Source organism: Hemibagrus wyckioides, linkage group LG01 (genome assembly GCF_019097595.1).
Source record: "Hemibagrus wyckioides isolate EC202008001 linkage group LG01, SWU_Hwy_1.0, whole genome shotgun sequence".
Taxonomy (NCBI): domain Eukaryota; kingdom Metazoa; phylum Chordata; class Actinopteri; order Siluriformes; family Bagridae; genus Hemibagrus; species Hemibagrus wyckioides.
The window spans coordinates 2,110,780-2,128,279 of record NC_080710.1 but is presented as its reverse complement, the minus strand read 5'-3'; the positions used below and the strand labels follow the sequence as shown (position 1 = coordinate 2,128,279).

Genomic DNA, 17,500 nt, shown 5'->3' with positions numbered 1-17,500 from the left:
TTTTTAAAAAGGGAATAAATACAGTGAAGCTGGAAGTGGGATGGAGCTTGCTGTGTTTATGCTCACTGAGTTTTACATCAGAAGCTTTGAGAGGCAAGAAGATCCCATCTTCATGATTCTGAAGGTAGCAGAAAAGCCTGAAGATGTGATCATGTGGAGGATCATCTAATTATCACTAAAGGTGCAAAGTTACCGCTGGAAGGAAAAAGGTTTCCATCTGGACTTATCACACGAGAGGTGGAGCATGCAGCAACTTCTTTCTCCCTCACGATTGGTCCAGTATCACAGAAGAATTGTGGGTGGGACAAACATGATAATAACCAATCATCTTTATTGAAAAGAAAAAAAGAAAAAAAAAAGGTTGCATTAATTGGGTCTCCACCTCCACAGTTATGTTTGGCTAGATTAACACAGCTACAAACCCAAAGACCCGCCCACTCACTCAGATGTGTGTCACATTCTTACGGCTAGGGTGAATGCGTTACAGTGTAGTGGGTGGGGCAAACCCTTTTTATGCAAAATGATGTAGCAACAGCTAACACAACAAGGGTATGGTTATTATTCTAAGCATGGATGGATACCATGGCAACCAGCAGAAACTCGAAATGTCTCACAGCAACTTGCACAGCTGTCGGAGGAACCCCAGGAACCCACAAGACGTTCTTCCCAGTTGTGAGGTGGAGGAACTACAGAGTGAAGATGACGCCACATCATCAAAATCCATCAAATCCATCAGGGTCGGAGGTCACAGACATGTTTCTCGGTGGTCCAAGTTGGCGGCAGCCAAGTTGACGTGACGATGTCGCTGATCTCGGACAATTCAAAAGTAGAAGATACCATAAAACCCTGGGTTCCACATTGCGGGATTTGCAGGAAATCTCTCATCCTCTATTCCAGGAGATTTCTGAGAGGAGACAGGAGCCGAGTGCTCACTTTTACACCAAGCACATCAAAAAGAAGCGAGAGGCGGATCTGAAAAAAGACACGGGAAAAAAGTGTGTTCAGAGGAGCTTTGAGGAGCGTGGAGAGATCGTGCAGACCATAAAAGTCGTTTGATATCAGAAGCTGGAACACACACACACAGACACACTGCATGTTTACTCACCAAACACTCAGAGCGTTGATGCTTCCTGCTGGTTGTCTGGTGTCTCCAGTTCATCTGAATCGGATTTCGGCTCGTGCTGAAAACGTATTTACGCTTTAAACCTTTTTTTTTTGTTTGCTCTGAAGTAACAGATTTGATGAGAAGTGAGCCGGCTTCAAGCTGTGGAGAGTCTGAGTGTGGGAAAAGTTTACAGCGTTAAATAAAAAAATTGTTTTTTTAATCATCAGAACAATAATGGGTTCCCCCAAGATTTCACCATTTCACAATCGGAGAAATTCATACAAAATCCAAATGATTTTTCAAAATGAAGCAGATTTACTTCAGATTCGAGTCGAGACGCATCGTATGTCGTCACAACACGCATTCAGCCAAATCCTTCATCATTCACGTGTGAGGAACAGGAGCAGAGATCTGACAGTGTCACCAGGATGAGATTAAATGGAGAACCCCGAGCTTCTGATTTCACAGATTCTAGTCATTTCTGTCAAAAAAACAACTAAAAATTCTGATTTAAAAAAAACCCTGAAAAATCAAACTGGAATCCTGGAGAAAGTGCTGACCAGTCCGTTATGACCAGTTCACAAGAATAACATTAAGATGTGGACTGATCTTTAGAGAAGAACCTCTGAGGAACGTGTCCCAGCTGCGAGGTCTCCTGGATCATAGATTGTACTTTTTTTCTGCAGAATCCTGACGTTATCAGTTGAGCTTTTTTTGTGTCTCATCCAAATATCGCATTGGAACTCTCGCTGCCCGTGTGGGCGTGACCTGGGTGTGAGTTCACTAAATCCTCGCTTGTTGTCGAGTGGAAGAGCTTTGCAGCCGATTTCCGGACAGCGAGCGAACACCTGAGCTCAATTTCCATCTATTACATCAACCTCGAACCTCCAGGAAGTGCTCACTTTCCTGATCTGCTCCGAGATGAAGATGATGATGATGTGTTCATTAATTTAATCTCACGATCATGTCACATTTCCAGCCGCAAGAGCTTCCAGCTTCCTGGCTTTGATGTGTGTGTGTTCTGCCTCTCGCTAAACGTGTCTGCGCTGCTAATTGACGTTATTTGCTAAGCAGGCAAGTGGCAGAGAAAACAGTGAGAAGGAGAAGACGCTGGTGAAAGTGTTGCGCGACCGGTGCGGTGCAGAGTGGGTAGCTCGGAGGTGACAGCGAGAAGCAGGCTGTTAACATGGTAATGTGGCGGCACTGCACTGCAGCAACACGTCTTTAGTGTGTCAGGGAGAAGACGGCGTGATCGAGGCCTGTGACAGCGTGCAAAGAGCCATTAGCTCGTCTCACACTGACATCTTGCCGTCTTGTTATTGTGGACTGATGCAACGAGGATGCAACTCCACCGCTCCTTGTCGCTCACACGGCTCTCACTGTGGCACTAATCAGTGCCGGGAACCTTGTCTCGCCCACCGAGGGTCTCTCCGTGGGGTCACGACTCCTCCGAGACCAGAACCCCGGGTTTAATCAAAGAGCGAGGCGCGTGGGAACCCGCTCCCTTGGCACCTCCTTCCGACGCAGGAAAAGCCGAGCCGAATCGCACCACACACCCTAGACGTCCTCTGAGACGGAGGCTTCTAGAAGCTCGTTCACGGTACACGCTCAGAGACAGAGAAGTGTGACAGAAAAGGGCGCTGCAGGTTGAGGAAGTGAGACAGGAGGAAGCAGTGGGCCTCTTCTTTTCCTCCAGCAGCTCTAAAGATATGCTCATTAAGGGTGTGAGAGAGCAGGAAGTGACAGGAACTGACGAGACGAGACCAGAGCTAGTCCTGACAAGTCTCGCTGTCTAAAAAAAGGTTAGAGGACTCAAAAGCAATATCTCACCTTTCCTTCGCTTCAGTCTGCTGCGCGCTCTGCCCACCGAGCCGCCCGTCAATATCCAAACAGCGCTACACCACCATCGAGGGAATAAACGCAAACCAGGAACATGGCAGCGAGCAGATTTAAACCTCCATCGATCCGTTTCCTTTTAGACAGGAAGTGACTGATTGAAACCAAACAATATTTCATCTAATATGAATAAACCTGATTGTAGCATAGCGAGCTAGCTAAACATGGAGAGCAGTGAAGAGCGTGTGTTTTTATTTTCCAGGAGTGGAGGATTTTTTGTCCATGCCTGTCCACTTTAACCAGGACAAAACCGAACACAGTGAAAAAAGTTACATCAGAGACACAGACTCGCACTGATGGAGACACAAATCCTCCAGCTCACACAAGCTCCACCCACTTCCAGAGAAATAATCTCCCCATCAGCTGATGATTGTAAGCGATCCTGAAACACAAACACAGTTTACTGCTAATCAGCTGCTACTGCAGAGCAAGACATGCCCACAGGGGGCGGGGCATAAAGCTTCATCAGATGAACACAAGACCCAGTGTAGGAGGAGTCAAAAAAATATATATTATATTTTTAATTCTCCTGGATCTATAAAATGAAAACCTCCAGTGTTGTCTTGATCCATCACAGTGATGTCCGTAACATTTAGAATAAAACACCCAGAATAAAACACCCAGAAACACAGAGTCTGATTGAACAAGATGATTAGACGATCCATAAGTGTGTGTGAGCAGCTGTACACCACCAGGTCATTTACACCTAGATTGGGTTTTTATGAATTATCGTTACATTATGTGATGGTGTTGATGGTGATGTGGTAAGGTAATGTGATGTTGATGTGATGGTGATATGGTGGTGATAGTGGTGATGGCGAAGTGATGGTGTTGATGGTGATGTGGTAAGGTGATGTGATGGTGATAGTGGTGATGGCGATGTGATGGTGTGTTGATGTGGTAAGGTGATGTGATGGTGATAGTGGTGATGGTGATGAGATGGTGTGTTGATGTGGTAAGGTGATGTGATGGCGATGTGATGGTGATGTGATGGTGATATGATGGTGATAGTGGTGATGGTGATGAGATGGTGTGTTGATGTGGTAAGGTGATGTGATGGTGATGATATGATGGTGATAGTGGTGATGGTGATGTGATGGTGATGATATGATGGTGTTGGTGTGATGGTGATATGATGGTGATAGTGGTGATGGTGATGTGATGGCGATGTGATGGTGATGATATGATGGTGTTGGTGTGATGTTGATATGGTGGTGATAGTGGTGATGGTGATGTGATGATGATATGATGGTGTTGGTGTGATGGTGATATGGTGGTGATGATATGATGGTGTTGGTGTGATGGTGATATGATGGTGATAGTGGTGATGGTGATGAGATGGTGTGTTGATGTGGTAAGGTGATGTGATGGTGATGATATGATGGTGATAGTGGTGATGGTGATGTGATGGTGATATGATGGTGATAGTGGTGATGGTGATGTGATGGTGATGATATGATGGTGATAGTGGTGATGGTGATGTGATGGTGATGATATGATGGTGATAGTGGTGATGGTTATGTGATGGTGATGATATGATGGTGATAGTGGTGATGGTGATGTGATGGTGATGATATGATGGTGATAGTGGTGATGGTGATGATATGATGGTGATAGTGGTGATGGTGATGTGATGGTGATGATATGATGGTGATAGTGGTGATGGTGATGTGATGGTGATGATATGATGGTGATAGTGGTGATGGTGATGTGATGGTGATGATATGATGGTGATAGTGGTGATGGTGATGTGATGGTGATGATATGATGGTGATAGTGGTGATGGTGATGATATGATGGTGATAGTGGTGATGGTGATGATATGATGGTGATAGTGGTGATGGTGATGTGATGGTGATGATATGATGGTGATAGTGGTGATGTGATGGTGATGATATGATGGTGATAGTGGTGATGGTGATAGTGGTGATGGTGATGATATGATGGTGATAGTGGTGATGGTTATGTGATGGTGATGATATGATGGTGATAGTGGTGATGGTGTTGGTGTGATGGTGATATGATGGTGATGATATGATGGTGATAGTGGTGATGGTGATGTGATGGTGATGATATGATGGTGATAGTGGTGATGGTGTTGGTGTGATGGTGATATGATGGTGATGATATGATGGTGATAGTGGTGATGGTGATGTGATGGTGATGATATGATGGTGATAGTGGTGATGGTGTTGGTGTGATGGTGATATGATGGTGATGATATGATGGTGATAGTGGTGATGGTGATGTGATGGTGATGATATGATGGTGATAGTGGTGATGGTGTTGGTGTGATGGTGATATGATGGTGATAGTGGTGATGGTGATGTGATGGTGATGATATGATGGTGATAGTGGTGATGGTGTGATGGTGATATGATGGTGATAGTGGTGATGGTGTTGGTGTGATGGTGATATGATGGTGATAGTGGTGATGGTGTTGGTGTGATGGTGATATGATGGTGATAGTGGTGATGGTGATGTGATGGTGATGATATGATGGTGATAGTGGTGATGGTGTGATGGTGATATGATGGTGATAGTGGTGATGGTGTTGGTGTGATGGTGATATGATGGTGATAGTGGTGATGGTGATGTGATGGTGATGATATGATGGTGATAGTGGTGATGGTGTTGGTGTGATGGTGATATGATGGTGATAGTGGTGATGGTGATGTGATGATGATGATATGATGGTGATAGTGGTGATGGTGATGTGATGGTGATGATATGATGGTGATAGTGGTGATGGTGTGATGGTGATATGATGGTGATAGTGGTGATGGTGTGATGGTGATGATATGATGGTGATAGTGGTGATGGTGTTGGTGTGATGGTGATATGATGGTGATAGTGGTGATGGTGATGTGATGGTGATGATATGATGGTGATAGTGGTGATGGTGTGATGGTGATATGATGGTGATAGTGGTGATGGTGTTGGTGTGATGGTGATATGATGGTGATAGTGGTGATGGTGATGTGATGGTGATGATATGATGGTGATAGTGGTGATGGTGTGATGGTGATATGATGGTGATAGTGGTGATGGTGTTGGTGTGATGGTGATATGATGGTGATAGTGGTGATGGTGATGTGATGGTGATGATATGATGGTGTTGGTGTGATGGTGATATGGTGGTGATGGCGATGTGATGGTGTTGATGGTGATGTGATGTAGTTATGGTGTTGATGTGGTAAGGTGATGTGATTATGTTGATGTGATGGTGATGATAGTGGTGATGATGTGATGGTGTTGTGGTTGTAATGTTGGAGGCGTTTGCTGGAGGACATTATGTCTCTGACTGCAAAAAGAAAATGAGGTCTACTTTTGCTATCAAACTGCTTATGCAAAAACGTAACGTCGCCTCGCTGTCACGCTTCAGACATGCAGGCACCAAATCTATTCAAAACAAGCGAACATTACAACACCTTCACCTCCACCACGAAGGTACGACCACGTCCGCGTGTCCGAGCGCCACATAGTGGAGACATGTTGCAACAATTTCAGGAAAAAAATAACAATGCTAATGCTGGAATAAACAGATTGAGCTTGAGTTTTTTTCTGTGAACTGGAACACAGCTTGTGTGTATTTATTGTTACCTCTGACTGTTACACATCACTGACATTGGAGACTCCTTCCCTTTCCTTTAAGCTTAAATAAATAAATGCACCCTTCAAGAAGGAATGAGTGATTTCTCTACTCCATGCTTGAGGAGTGATTGAGCTGTTACTATGGAAATGTGTAGTTGTTTCCTGATTACAGAAGATCTCCTGGCCTCCAGACTCCATGTCCTCGTGTTTGATCGTCGTCAGTAAACCGGTTTCTGCTGATGAGGCTCTTTTTCCTTCTTCCACTCCTCCGTAAACTCTGGCTCAGAGAGATACGCAGCCTCAGCCATGTTTCTCTCTGAAGTAGGATTCGGGGTGTTATCTGAGGAGGAGGAGGAGGAGGAGGAGGAAGAGGAGGCTGCTTATCGTCCTGAGCTCTGGAGAATGTCCTGGCTGGAAATCAAACGCGAGGCCGTGACTAACCTGATTAGGCGTGTCAGGGGGCAGGAGTCGAACCCGTCCCGGAGCAAGCGAGTGTCGAAAGAGCGAGGGAGATTATCCAGTCTTATTAAACGAGAAGGAGGAGGAGGGATGAAGTGTGAGATGAGGAAGAACAATCTTGGTTTTTATCCTGCCACCTGCTACAGCTAGGAAAGCACCAAGTCAGCGTTTACGACGCAACGACAAAATCGCATGAGAGCGGCATCTAAAGTGACAACTTTACAATCAGACTTTTTAAAAATTTACACAGGAGGAGTCTCCAGTGTCAGAGCTTTAGAACAATCAGAGATAAAGCTGAAACTTCCTCAAGAGTCTGAGTTCCTCAAAAATTTTAAATACAAAAGAGAAAAATAAAGCTGGTGAAGAAATGAGTGTGTAGAGCTGCTAGAGGAACTTTACACAATTTAGAGAAAAATAAAATATATACTAAAACCTCTGGAAGCAGTTGATTTGATTTTTATTTTTTTTTTTTAATTGTACTGGACATTTAAAGTGTCAAAAAGATATACATATCTATTTTTTTTAGAATTTTTTTATCCTTTTATTGTTAAGTTATTTACTCTGAAACATTTCTTTTGAGGGATTAAATACAACTGAGTCAGTTAAAAACCTAAATATTATATATGACATTTTTACATTAAATTTTTTGTACAATTCCTAAGAGTAAAAAATCCGACTTCCTGTTTGTTCCTGCTGTGAGTCAGTCCTGAGCACTGGAGCTAATTTCTGTTAAAATAACGTCATCTTTATTCCCTGAGAAGCAGCAAAGCTCGTGTCTTTCAGAAGCACCGTCTTTCTGTAAAAAGCGTACAGCTCTGAGCCTGAGGAGTGTATGTGTGTGTGTGTGTGTGTAGATGATGAAAAGGGTTCTGTCATTTTCCTCGGCTGCTTTTGTCTGACTCGATAAACTCGAGGCGGGAAAATGGAAATGAATCCTTTTCAGCGAGAAAGCCTCGTCCTCGGTAGACTCTGAAATCCGGAGATATCCTTCATTAAATATACTGCGACCTAGAAACGCTTTCCGTCCGGGAAAAGAGAGAGGATCATTCGCTTTACGCTGCATCATCACGATATCACACACACACACACGCTTTTTATTTATTTGTTGCTTGTTCTTGCCACAGCAAGAGATAAACATCTTCACTGCGATGGCTTCGTGTTACTCCATCACACACATCACACTTTAATTTCAAGCTGAAATAAAGCAAGTGTGTCTCCACCCAGCAGCACCGGAGCATTGTGGGTAACTCCTGACAGTGCTGCCCTACATCATTCCTTCTTCTTTCTTTTTGTTCTTTCTATCCTGGAATAGACGCCGGTTTCCTGCGAGAAGGAGAAGGAGGCAGAGCTGCAGCGACGAGGCTGACGTTAAATTCAGCCAAGATGTCAAGAGACTCCAGGAACAGCGCCACAACGTGACAAAACATCTCAGCAGGACATGTTTCAGCTTCCTCTCTTCTTGTCCTCTTTGTTCTTCTTCTGGTTTTTTGGTCTTCTGTCTTTATGTGCTGGGCAATTAATAACACACACGTAGGTCATGTGACCAAAACACGTCTTGAACTCTGTAACTTCCCTTAAAAACCTCTGTAAAGCATCTACTGCTGCTGCTTCTGTTCCACCTCCTCATGAGAACCTAATCCCATCTGAGTAGAGATAACGCTCCACTTTATAAACCAGAATGCGCTCCAGATTCATCCGGAACAGTCCTACAGCGCTCGTTTGTTTTCCCTCCCAGTTAAACGCTAATCAGACAAAGCGGACGCGCCATAAAGCCTGACGCAATTATCCCTCGCAGTCTCTCTGAGACGCAGACACCGATCTGTCTTCACTCGCCATTTCATTTCACCCCCATTATGTCCTCGTAACGTCATTACAGCAGAGCAAATGGTGGAACTTATCTTCAATTAGTCAGCGTTGTTGGTCATTAGGCCGGAGCGGGACGGTGAGCGGAGAGCCGTGGGGCCTCGTGTCAGTGCTAATTAGGCCACGTAGCTTTACAGAGGCGAAGCGCCACTTCCCTCATACGCTCCGCTGATTAAATACAGTAACACAGAGCGAGGCTGAAGCTCCAGATCAGGGAATACACCCAGGCTCATGATCCTGTAAACTCCCAGTTTTACCATGACGACCAGGATCAGATTATTTCACTCAAACAGGACGTCCCAATGTGCTTTATTTCTCTTCCACTGCAGCACGTCTCTGAAGACTTTTTATCTGTTTAGAGTTACATTTAATGGAAGTCCTGTTCTCCTTTATGTTACAGCAGCTATAAGCAGTAAGAATTAAAAAATAAATAAAAACATACGAGTGTTTAAACTCTCCGACACTGGAGACTCCTTCCATAAACCTGACAAAAAACTTAATAGCGATTTTTTTAATCTGTTCATGTGGAGCATCTTCTGGAGCTGTTACCATGGAAACACACCACTGTAATGGAGAGTGAGGTGGTGGAGTGACCTACAGCAGTGACGCACTTTGGGTCTGGTTTTGTTTTTCAAATTCCAGCCTCTTAAACGGTTTTAATTCAAATGAGTAGTTTATCCAGCCAGAGTCCAAGCCGCCGCAGCCTGTTTTTCAGACAGACAGACAGACGGACAGATGGATGGACAGATCAACAAAGACAGACAGGCGGACGGACAGACAGATGTGTCCATTTGTCTGACTCTTTCAAAGTCAAAAGTGTAATCCAGATGGTTTGGAGGTGGAGATGGTGTCTTTGTGATGACAGACAGGTGTTTGTCTTGGACAGACAGATAGACGGACGGAGGGACAAACAGACAGACAGGCAGGCAGGCAAATAGGCGGAAAGATGAATGGACAGAGATGGACAGACAGACGAACAAACAGATTGACAGACTGATAGACAGAAGTGTCCATCTGTCTGATTCATTCAAATTCAAAGGTGTAAGCCAGATACCAGTCTGTGTGTGTGTGTGTGTGTGTGTGTGTGTGAGGAAGTGGCACCGTGTTCACCACATCCTGCAGACCCCAGAGTGCAGAGTGACATCAGAGCAGCATAAAGGAGCTGAGATAAAGAGGCCAGAGTCTCCACACATCGCTACAGTCACATCACTGCCAAGGCATTTTCCTACAGAGCCAACCGCTGCAGAGCCACACACACACACACACACACACACACACACACACACACACAGGAACAGGAACAGACAAGAAGCAACACGTTTGCAGTGAAGTGAATGGCCAAGGCGAGGTGAGGCTGAGGCGAGAGAAGCTCCTCTGTCACAATCAAGATCAGCTCACTGACGCCCACATGGAGACATGGAGACCAACTTTCCCACCTGATTTTTTGAAACTCATCCACCAGTAAATGATCAGAGTCGAGCAGGAATGTGACACAAACCCAGAGCTCAGGAAAGCTCAGAATTCCGGTTCCCAACAGTGCTGGCTTCATCACGGCAAACACAAAACACTTCTGCTTCATGGAGGTCAATGTTATTGATGTTATTGACGAAGATGTTCCGGTTCCAGATGAGAGAACAACGGGAAGGTTTTCTCACCGGAGCTTTTGTGTTTCTTGTGTTCCACGTTTGCTTTTGTGTCTCTCTTTCAGCTGGTTGCTGTTTGTGTCAGAGATCCAGGACTTTCCCCTTGGCCTTGATCTCCAGGGCCTGATAACTGTTCTCCTGCTTGGCTTGGGGTTTGAGGAACACGCTTTAGATTGGAAACTTATTATCATTATTGGTCATGCAGTGAAGAATCATTGACCTCGAGCTCAACCATCACACAGTCTCCATTTACTGTAAAGAAAATTGGGTGATAAAGCATGAAAATGATGTGATCTGAACTGAGAAAGCTGTGACAGAAGTTCTCCACACAGCGCTATCTGCAGGAGTCAACTTTCAGCAGCTCCAATAAACCGGCCGGTCTGGGGATCATCTCCAGATCTTCAGATCACAGCCTCAGGGTTTTGTTTTGTTTTGTTTAGGCCGGTCTCTCACTTGATGCATAATGTATGATGTATGTGAATCTTCCTCAGCAGCAATAAATGCTCGAGCCACCCTGGCGCTCCACAACAATTCCCCTTTCACAGTGTTTACTCGGAACAAATAGCGTTTTTATATTCGCCTGCACGCTGACACTGACCCGTCAATCTGTTCTTGCGTGGATTTTTTTTCGTGAAGCTGCCAATTAAACAGCAATCTCAGCAGCGCAGCAGGGGGAAGTGGAGGGAAGTGGACCCCTGGAAAGATGCAGGGTTCTCCGCGTACTAACTGCCAGCCAGGGAAAATTGTTTGTTTAAAATTAATTGACAACATGCCTGGAGGTCTGGGATGCGACACGCCGTCGTTCAGAAGCAAACAAGCGTGCAGGGTCTAATCAGTCATTAAATATGGACACCAGGCATGAGAGAGCGGCGAGCGGCCTGTCAGTCAGAGAGGAGCTCCGTCATCTCCAGCTCTCAACACTCAGCCTCCTTCTTTAAAAAGAAGAAAGTGTTCAGGGAAATCCCAAACCAGACTCTGACTTCCTGAATTTTCCCAGCCAGGTTTCCCTCCTGCTACTTCACACCATCCCTGTGGATGGAGATCAGAGATTCCAGCTGAGACTCAGAGGAAGGTCCTCCAGAGATCCAATCCCAAGACAAGGGCATAGATTTTGGTGTAACATTAATAATTTATTTTTTAAAGGAAAAGCTGAGAGTCACAAATATTCAGTGGTCTTGTGTATCAGCAGATGTTCCACTCTCACTACATCCCAAATACCTGAAGAACTAAAAAGAAGTGAAAAGGGAAACAGACTCTGTGTGGGAAACAAGGGTCGCTGTGGTGCACATCTTCAATGATCCACTGCGTTATCCCTCCATCCCTTTCCCAGAGTTTGCATCACACACACACACACACACACCTGAGACACACAATTTGCTATACAATGACATTTTTTTGGACTCATGTTTATTGTATTTTTAAATGTGATGGAAAAATGTACATCTCTGGCAAACCCTGCGGTAGAAAGTGGTGTTTAGTGTTAGAGTGAGTGTGGGAGTCCCACCCCACCGGACTTCCGTGTTGAAGCTCACTTCAAAACTCAAGTTACAGAAGTTTTACACTTCTCACTTACCTCGAGCATCCAAACAACTTGACCCTTTTCTTTTGGTTTTCCTAAAAATCCCACATCTCATTTCTCTTTACCACCACAAACCCCCCAGTGATGCAACCTCATGAGATCTAATCATCGTTTATTTTGACTATAAACCTAAAAGTGCAAATTGCACATTTTATTCTACCTTTGTGTTGTGGAGTGTGATTCCCTGACATTACTCCATGCTGTCCCTGATTTTCCTTGATATTTACCAGGAACAGATCTGTGGAAGCAGCATTAGATGCAGCAGGATGTTCTGGTCAGTTCGGAAGAAACGAGAAAGAACTGGAAACTTTGTTTGTTTTTACATCTGGTTCTTCATCTCCTCAGTAACAGACTCTGACTGGTGAACTTTCAGAACTTGACCTACTCCAGGTTCTCCTCCACTGGTGTGATCGGATCCCAGAACCTCCACAGACCAAGGTAAGGGAAGTTCCTCCTGCAGTGTTCCGTGTCATTTGACACCAGCACCGATCCAGTAGGATCTCTGTGAGATGATGGTAATATTAAATACTGTGTCATATAGTGACCTAATAGACTTTCTTGATGTTCTCAGCAAGCAAACATCATCCAGGTGATTCCTAAGTGAGTCACATAATCCTCTAGCTGTAGGTGGACACTAGAGAACCTCCACAGTTCCCTGGTGAGGCAAAATCCAGTAGGAACATTACAGTGAGGGTTCTCGGTATGACAACGGTATTTATTTTTAACTTTGTTTGAAGGTCTCGGTGTGTAAGAAGAACCGCAGGTCCATACACTCCATCCAGAGCACTGCACAGGGTCAGGGAAATAATTCAACCAAGATGATCATCCATTAATAATATCTGAAAAGACGCAACTCAAACAGGTTAACACTTTTTTTTTTTTTAAAGATAACTTCACTGCTGAAAAAAATAAAAAAACGGAGTTACATTTCACTAAAATGAACATTCCAGAAGGCAGAGGCGAGAGTGTGGAGTTTAGTTTAATAAGGTTGATGGAGATGGAAAAAAAACTGACACTGCAGGTCAAAGAAAAAAAAAAACCCCATACACATTGAGTTTAAAAGCTAAATAAAATCAAATGAAAAGAAAACAGACCTGAATGGAGTTTTCAGGATGTCCTTGGAGCTTGATTTCTAAAATGTGTGCCTTCCACGAATAATAATAATAAAAAAAAAAGCTTCTGCTAATTGAATGGAGTTGAAAAAGGTTCTTTTTCTCCATTCAAAGAATTCTTTTCTGCCTCGAAGGAGAACGTTACAATACACACTAAAATCCTTCGGCGTGTCCTCCGTTATTTCAGCGCGCTCCAAAGCTCATGAAGCACATGGCCTCGGTTTGACCTCGACTCACAGACGCTCGGCAGACACACGACGTTTGGCAGATCGCGTCGTTCACACGCTCGCTACACAATACGCCGGGCTGCGCTTCAATGTCACTGAAGTTTCTCAAAGATGAAAAGCACTAGAGCAGCCAGCAGAGCCAGTCCTACTGAGAGCAGCGTGAGGCCTTGACCATCCAGGTTCCTCCAGCAGCCAGGAGCTGCCGAGGGCGTCGGGGAGGCAGGGACGCCGTTCTGACTCGTGCCTTTCAGGCTCTGTGAAAGACAAAAACAAAAAGAAATCAGAAGAAAAGAAGGAGAAAGTCAAAGCTTTACCTTGAACAACTCCAGCGCATGAGGGACTTAACAAAGCCTTCATCATCATCATAAAAGAAGTTCATTTAACGAGATAAAAATCAAGACTTTTTTAAAGAGTTTTAAATTCTAGTAACCAAATAGTGAAAAACAACACAAAACACGACACCAAACATCTGTCATACAAAAAAAGGACAAGATACAATCCCCAGAATAATCACCTTCTCATCATCATCAGTATTATTTGTAAACTCAATATTTTCACCACATTTTTCTCTTTTGTTTAAAAAAACAGACAAAACAACACAAACACATGTCTAACGTTATCCAGGTCAAACAAACCCTGATATTATTCCCTATTAGTGAATGCTGAAAGCATGAATCCAGTGAGGTGGGTGGGCAAAAAGGGGCGGAGCTTCCCGTGGTTTCCAATAACAGGTCAAGCAAATCCAGACTGATGTGTCGATTGGCTCATGTGATGTTTCATTAGGGGAAAAAAAAGACTGCTGATGTTTTGAGTGAGAATTCAGTGGAGGGTTGCCAGGTCTGGTGATATGAAGTATAATCAGAGGAAGTATCAGTGGACGAGGTGTCAGTGTTCTGTTGTGTAGAGATGATTAAAGTGCTGGCCTGGCTGTGCCATTCCACAGCTCCATCCTGATCTCTGGTTCGGGTCGATGCAGAATTTCAAAAGTTCTTGTCATGTCTGTCTGGAGTCCTGTGAGTTCTCCGCTTTTATTTCAGATTCTAAGCCAATATCATAGACTAGGAAAGAACTGTCAGGGGTGATGGTGTCCTCGGGTCATGTCCGGAATTCCAGCATGACCCTGAGACCAGGAAAAAGAGAATATCTGCCTGATGTTGATGCTGATATCTTCATCAGCTTGTCCAATATACTACTCTCGGTTTAGATGAGGTAGAATCCATCACCTGCCCCTGACGTAAACAACCCGCGGCTTTGGCAAGGCTGGAGATAGAGTGCGCTCGCTTCCGTGGACTAGACTCGCCGGGTACAATGGGCAAGCATCAGGACTCTGATCTTCTTTAACGTGTCAGGTCATTAAAGTCTCGTTTAAACCGAACAGCGTAACGGAGAGGCATCTCCCAGCAGGACGGCCACGACACCACCTCATAATATGTTCATTTACAGAGTGGGGTGAAAGGAGGGGTCATTCTCCATCACCATTACAGACAGAGGATCAATCTGAATGACCGCTTTATGAGCTTTATATTTCCCCCACACTCTGGAGGCAGGTGGAGATCAGCACTGGAACTGAAAGTCCTGCGTCGTCTTGATGAAGTCATGAGCCTGAGACCAAATCCGACTCCAGGTCAAGTTCTGAAGCTGTGACTGCCTCCTGGACATTACATCCAGCTATAAGAAGATAATTCAGAGACGTTTAAACCAACCTGAGGAGCTGGTCCATCAATCGCCGGAGAGGAAAGCCTCCGTTATCTAAATCCATCTGATAATCTCTTGAAATCTCTCTCGGTTTCATCTCTCTCTCTAATTCTTCTCCTTTCACCTGTAGATGCTCTCGGCTACAAGGTCTTTCATTCAAGATGCTATCCAGCCTGGTGAGAGCCTCCAGGTGTGCTGGAATTGATACCACTGTGGAACTGATGTTCCTGCCTCCGGAGCATGAGGAAAGAGACACAACTCTGACCATTTACAATGTCCCTCTCATTGCCCTGAGTGTGAGAGAAATAAAATGGAGAAAAGAGAAAAGAAAGAGAGACAAAGGACATGAAAGGAAAAAAGAATAAAGTGAAGGAGATGAAGAATTAGAAATCAATCTCTGGCTACAACAGTGGACATGACACAAGGCCAATAATGTAACTAAACATTTCACATCTTCCATGTCCTGGTCCACCACCCAGTCCTGCACGTTATTGATCCCATTGATGAGACGGTCAAAGGCCAAACATAAGAGTCCCCAGGCTTCCTCTCAACGCTGCCTGAATCCCTGCTTCATGGTGATGGCATCATCATCTGAGTGCAGGAAGCTTCTTCATCCTCGTGTTCCTTACAATCCAGCAGAGAAAGGTTCAGGGTTCTCCAGCTCTTCATCAGAATCAGCACCAAGATCCACAGGGTCTCACCATGCAGTTGTTAAGAAGAGGAAAAAAAATCCTGTTGATCAGCGAGGCCAGCGAGGAGTCCGTGTTTCTGCATAAAAAAGCTTGTGTGGTCAGGGGCAGGAGGGCAGGAGGGCGGGAGAGCAATTCCCACTTCAGTAATAGTATAATGGAGCAGCAGGGGAGCTGATAGAGAGGAATAACAAATCTGACCGCTTTTCTTCCAGCAGTGAGGCTGTAGAGCGCTGACCGCTGAGAAACCTGCAGTTCATTAAAGCCACTAACGCATACTTGTTTTATTTATTGCAGGAAAAAAAGCTGTGTGAGAACTCTCGTTTGTTGGACACTGAAAGCCTGAGAACGCTCAGAGGAGACTGCTATCTCTAAGCGACTTGAGCAGAAAGTTCACTCATTAACTTCATTAACTTAAATTCCGGATGATTGAAATCTTCTCAAGGAAAGTCAGATTTTTTATGTGTCGTCTGTGGCTAACAGCCATCTTCAATCCATTCTCCACTCAGCTCTTCTTGCTATGAGCTAGCCACTAATCACCGCTACACATCATTCATGTAGCAGAGGAGAAACTCAGCATGATGTGTTAACGGTTAAAAACTGCAAGACGAATGAAGTGGACGCTCACAGACTCTGAAGGGACTGCAGCTGGAGGGGATCATAAATCACACTGACCTACAACCTGAAGCCCGACTACAGATTCAGTGGCGGTCAGTGGCAGGTTTCTCCAGCGGCTCCACAGCGCTGTGCTACAGAACAGTACAGAACAGCTGACTGTCCAATGTCCTGCAGACCCAATCATACAAAACAACCGCTGCTCAAGAGACCATTGAGATCTCCTCTCTCTCTCTCTCTCCATCTCACTGTGTCTCACTCTCTGTCTCTCTCTCTCAGACTTACTCTCTCTCTCTCTCTGTCCCACTCTCTGCATCTCTCTTTGTCTCACTCTCTGGGTCTTTTTCTGTCTTACTCTCTCTGGGTCTCTCTTTGTCCCACTCTCTGCATCTCTCTCTGTCTCTCTTTCTGCCTCGCTCTCTGTCTCTTTTTCTGTCTCACTCGGTCTCTCTCTGTCTTACTCCCTCGGTCTCTTTCTGTCTCTCTGCATCTCTCTCTGGGTCCCTGTCTGTCTCTCTGTCTCACTCTCTCTCTCTCTCTGTGATTATTGTGTGTAGGAGTGACAGTAGGTGGAGATTTCTGTCCAGACGCCTTAATGATCCATGCCTGTATCACACAGCAACAACACTGCAGCACATATACAAGCGTACATACATGCACACACACACACACACACACACACCCGATGCCTCACACAGTTGTGTCTCTGAGCTGCAGGTCAACAGAGATCAAGGACATGGACAATATCATCGTCCTGCTGATCCAACTCCGGATTGTCGGCCAATCAGAATCCAGACAGAGAGAGCGAGAGAGAGAGAGAGAGAGATAGATAGATAGATAGATAGATAGATAGATAGATAGATAGATAGATAGATAGATAGATAGATAGATAGATAGAGTGAGGGAAAGGGGGAGTGGTGTTCTATAGGAGTGATAGAAGAGTAACCTACATAACAGCTGTAAATAATTTACACACTTTCAATATACATCTCTCACAACATCTCAGATACAACCATCTTCCAT

General features: G+C 44.7%; 1 protein-coding gene and 1 long non-coding RNA gene across 3 annotated transcripts in view; both read right to left on the bottom strand.

Moving 5' to 3' along the window:
• LOC131357154 (uncharacterized) overlaps positions 1–4,245 on the bottom strand; it is a 4,555-nt gene extending 310 nt beyond the window's left edge. Inside the window, exons 1-3 of the long non-coding RNA XR_009205245.1 lie at positions 2,936–4,245; positions 1,106–1,275; positions 1–972 (exon numbers count right to left, since the gene is read on the bottom strand). The exon at positions 1–972 is cut by the window's left edge and continues 310 nt beyond it. This is a non-coding gene — a long non-coding RNA (uncharacterized LOC131357154). The remainder of the gene's footprint in view (positions 973–1,105; positions 1,276–2,935) is intronic.
• An 8,855-nt stretch (positions 4,246–13,100) lies between these two features.
• The window catches only part of cdkal1 (CDK5 regulatory subunit associated protein 1-like 1), a 240,396-nt gene continuing 235,996 nt past the window's right edge, over positions 13,101–17,500 (bottom strand). For both annotated transcript variants that reach the window (XM_058389915.1, XM_058389925.1), the window contains one exon: positions 13,101–13,732. In XM_058389915.1, the coding sequence (XP_058245898.1) occupies positions 13,571–13,732 (162 nt within the window). In that variant the 3' untranslated portion in view covers positions 13,101–13,570. The remainder of the gene's footprint in view (positions 13,733–17,500) is intronic.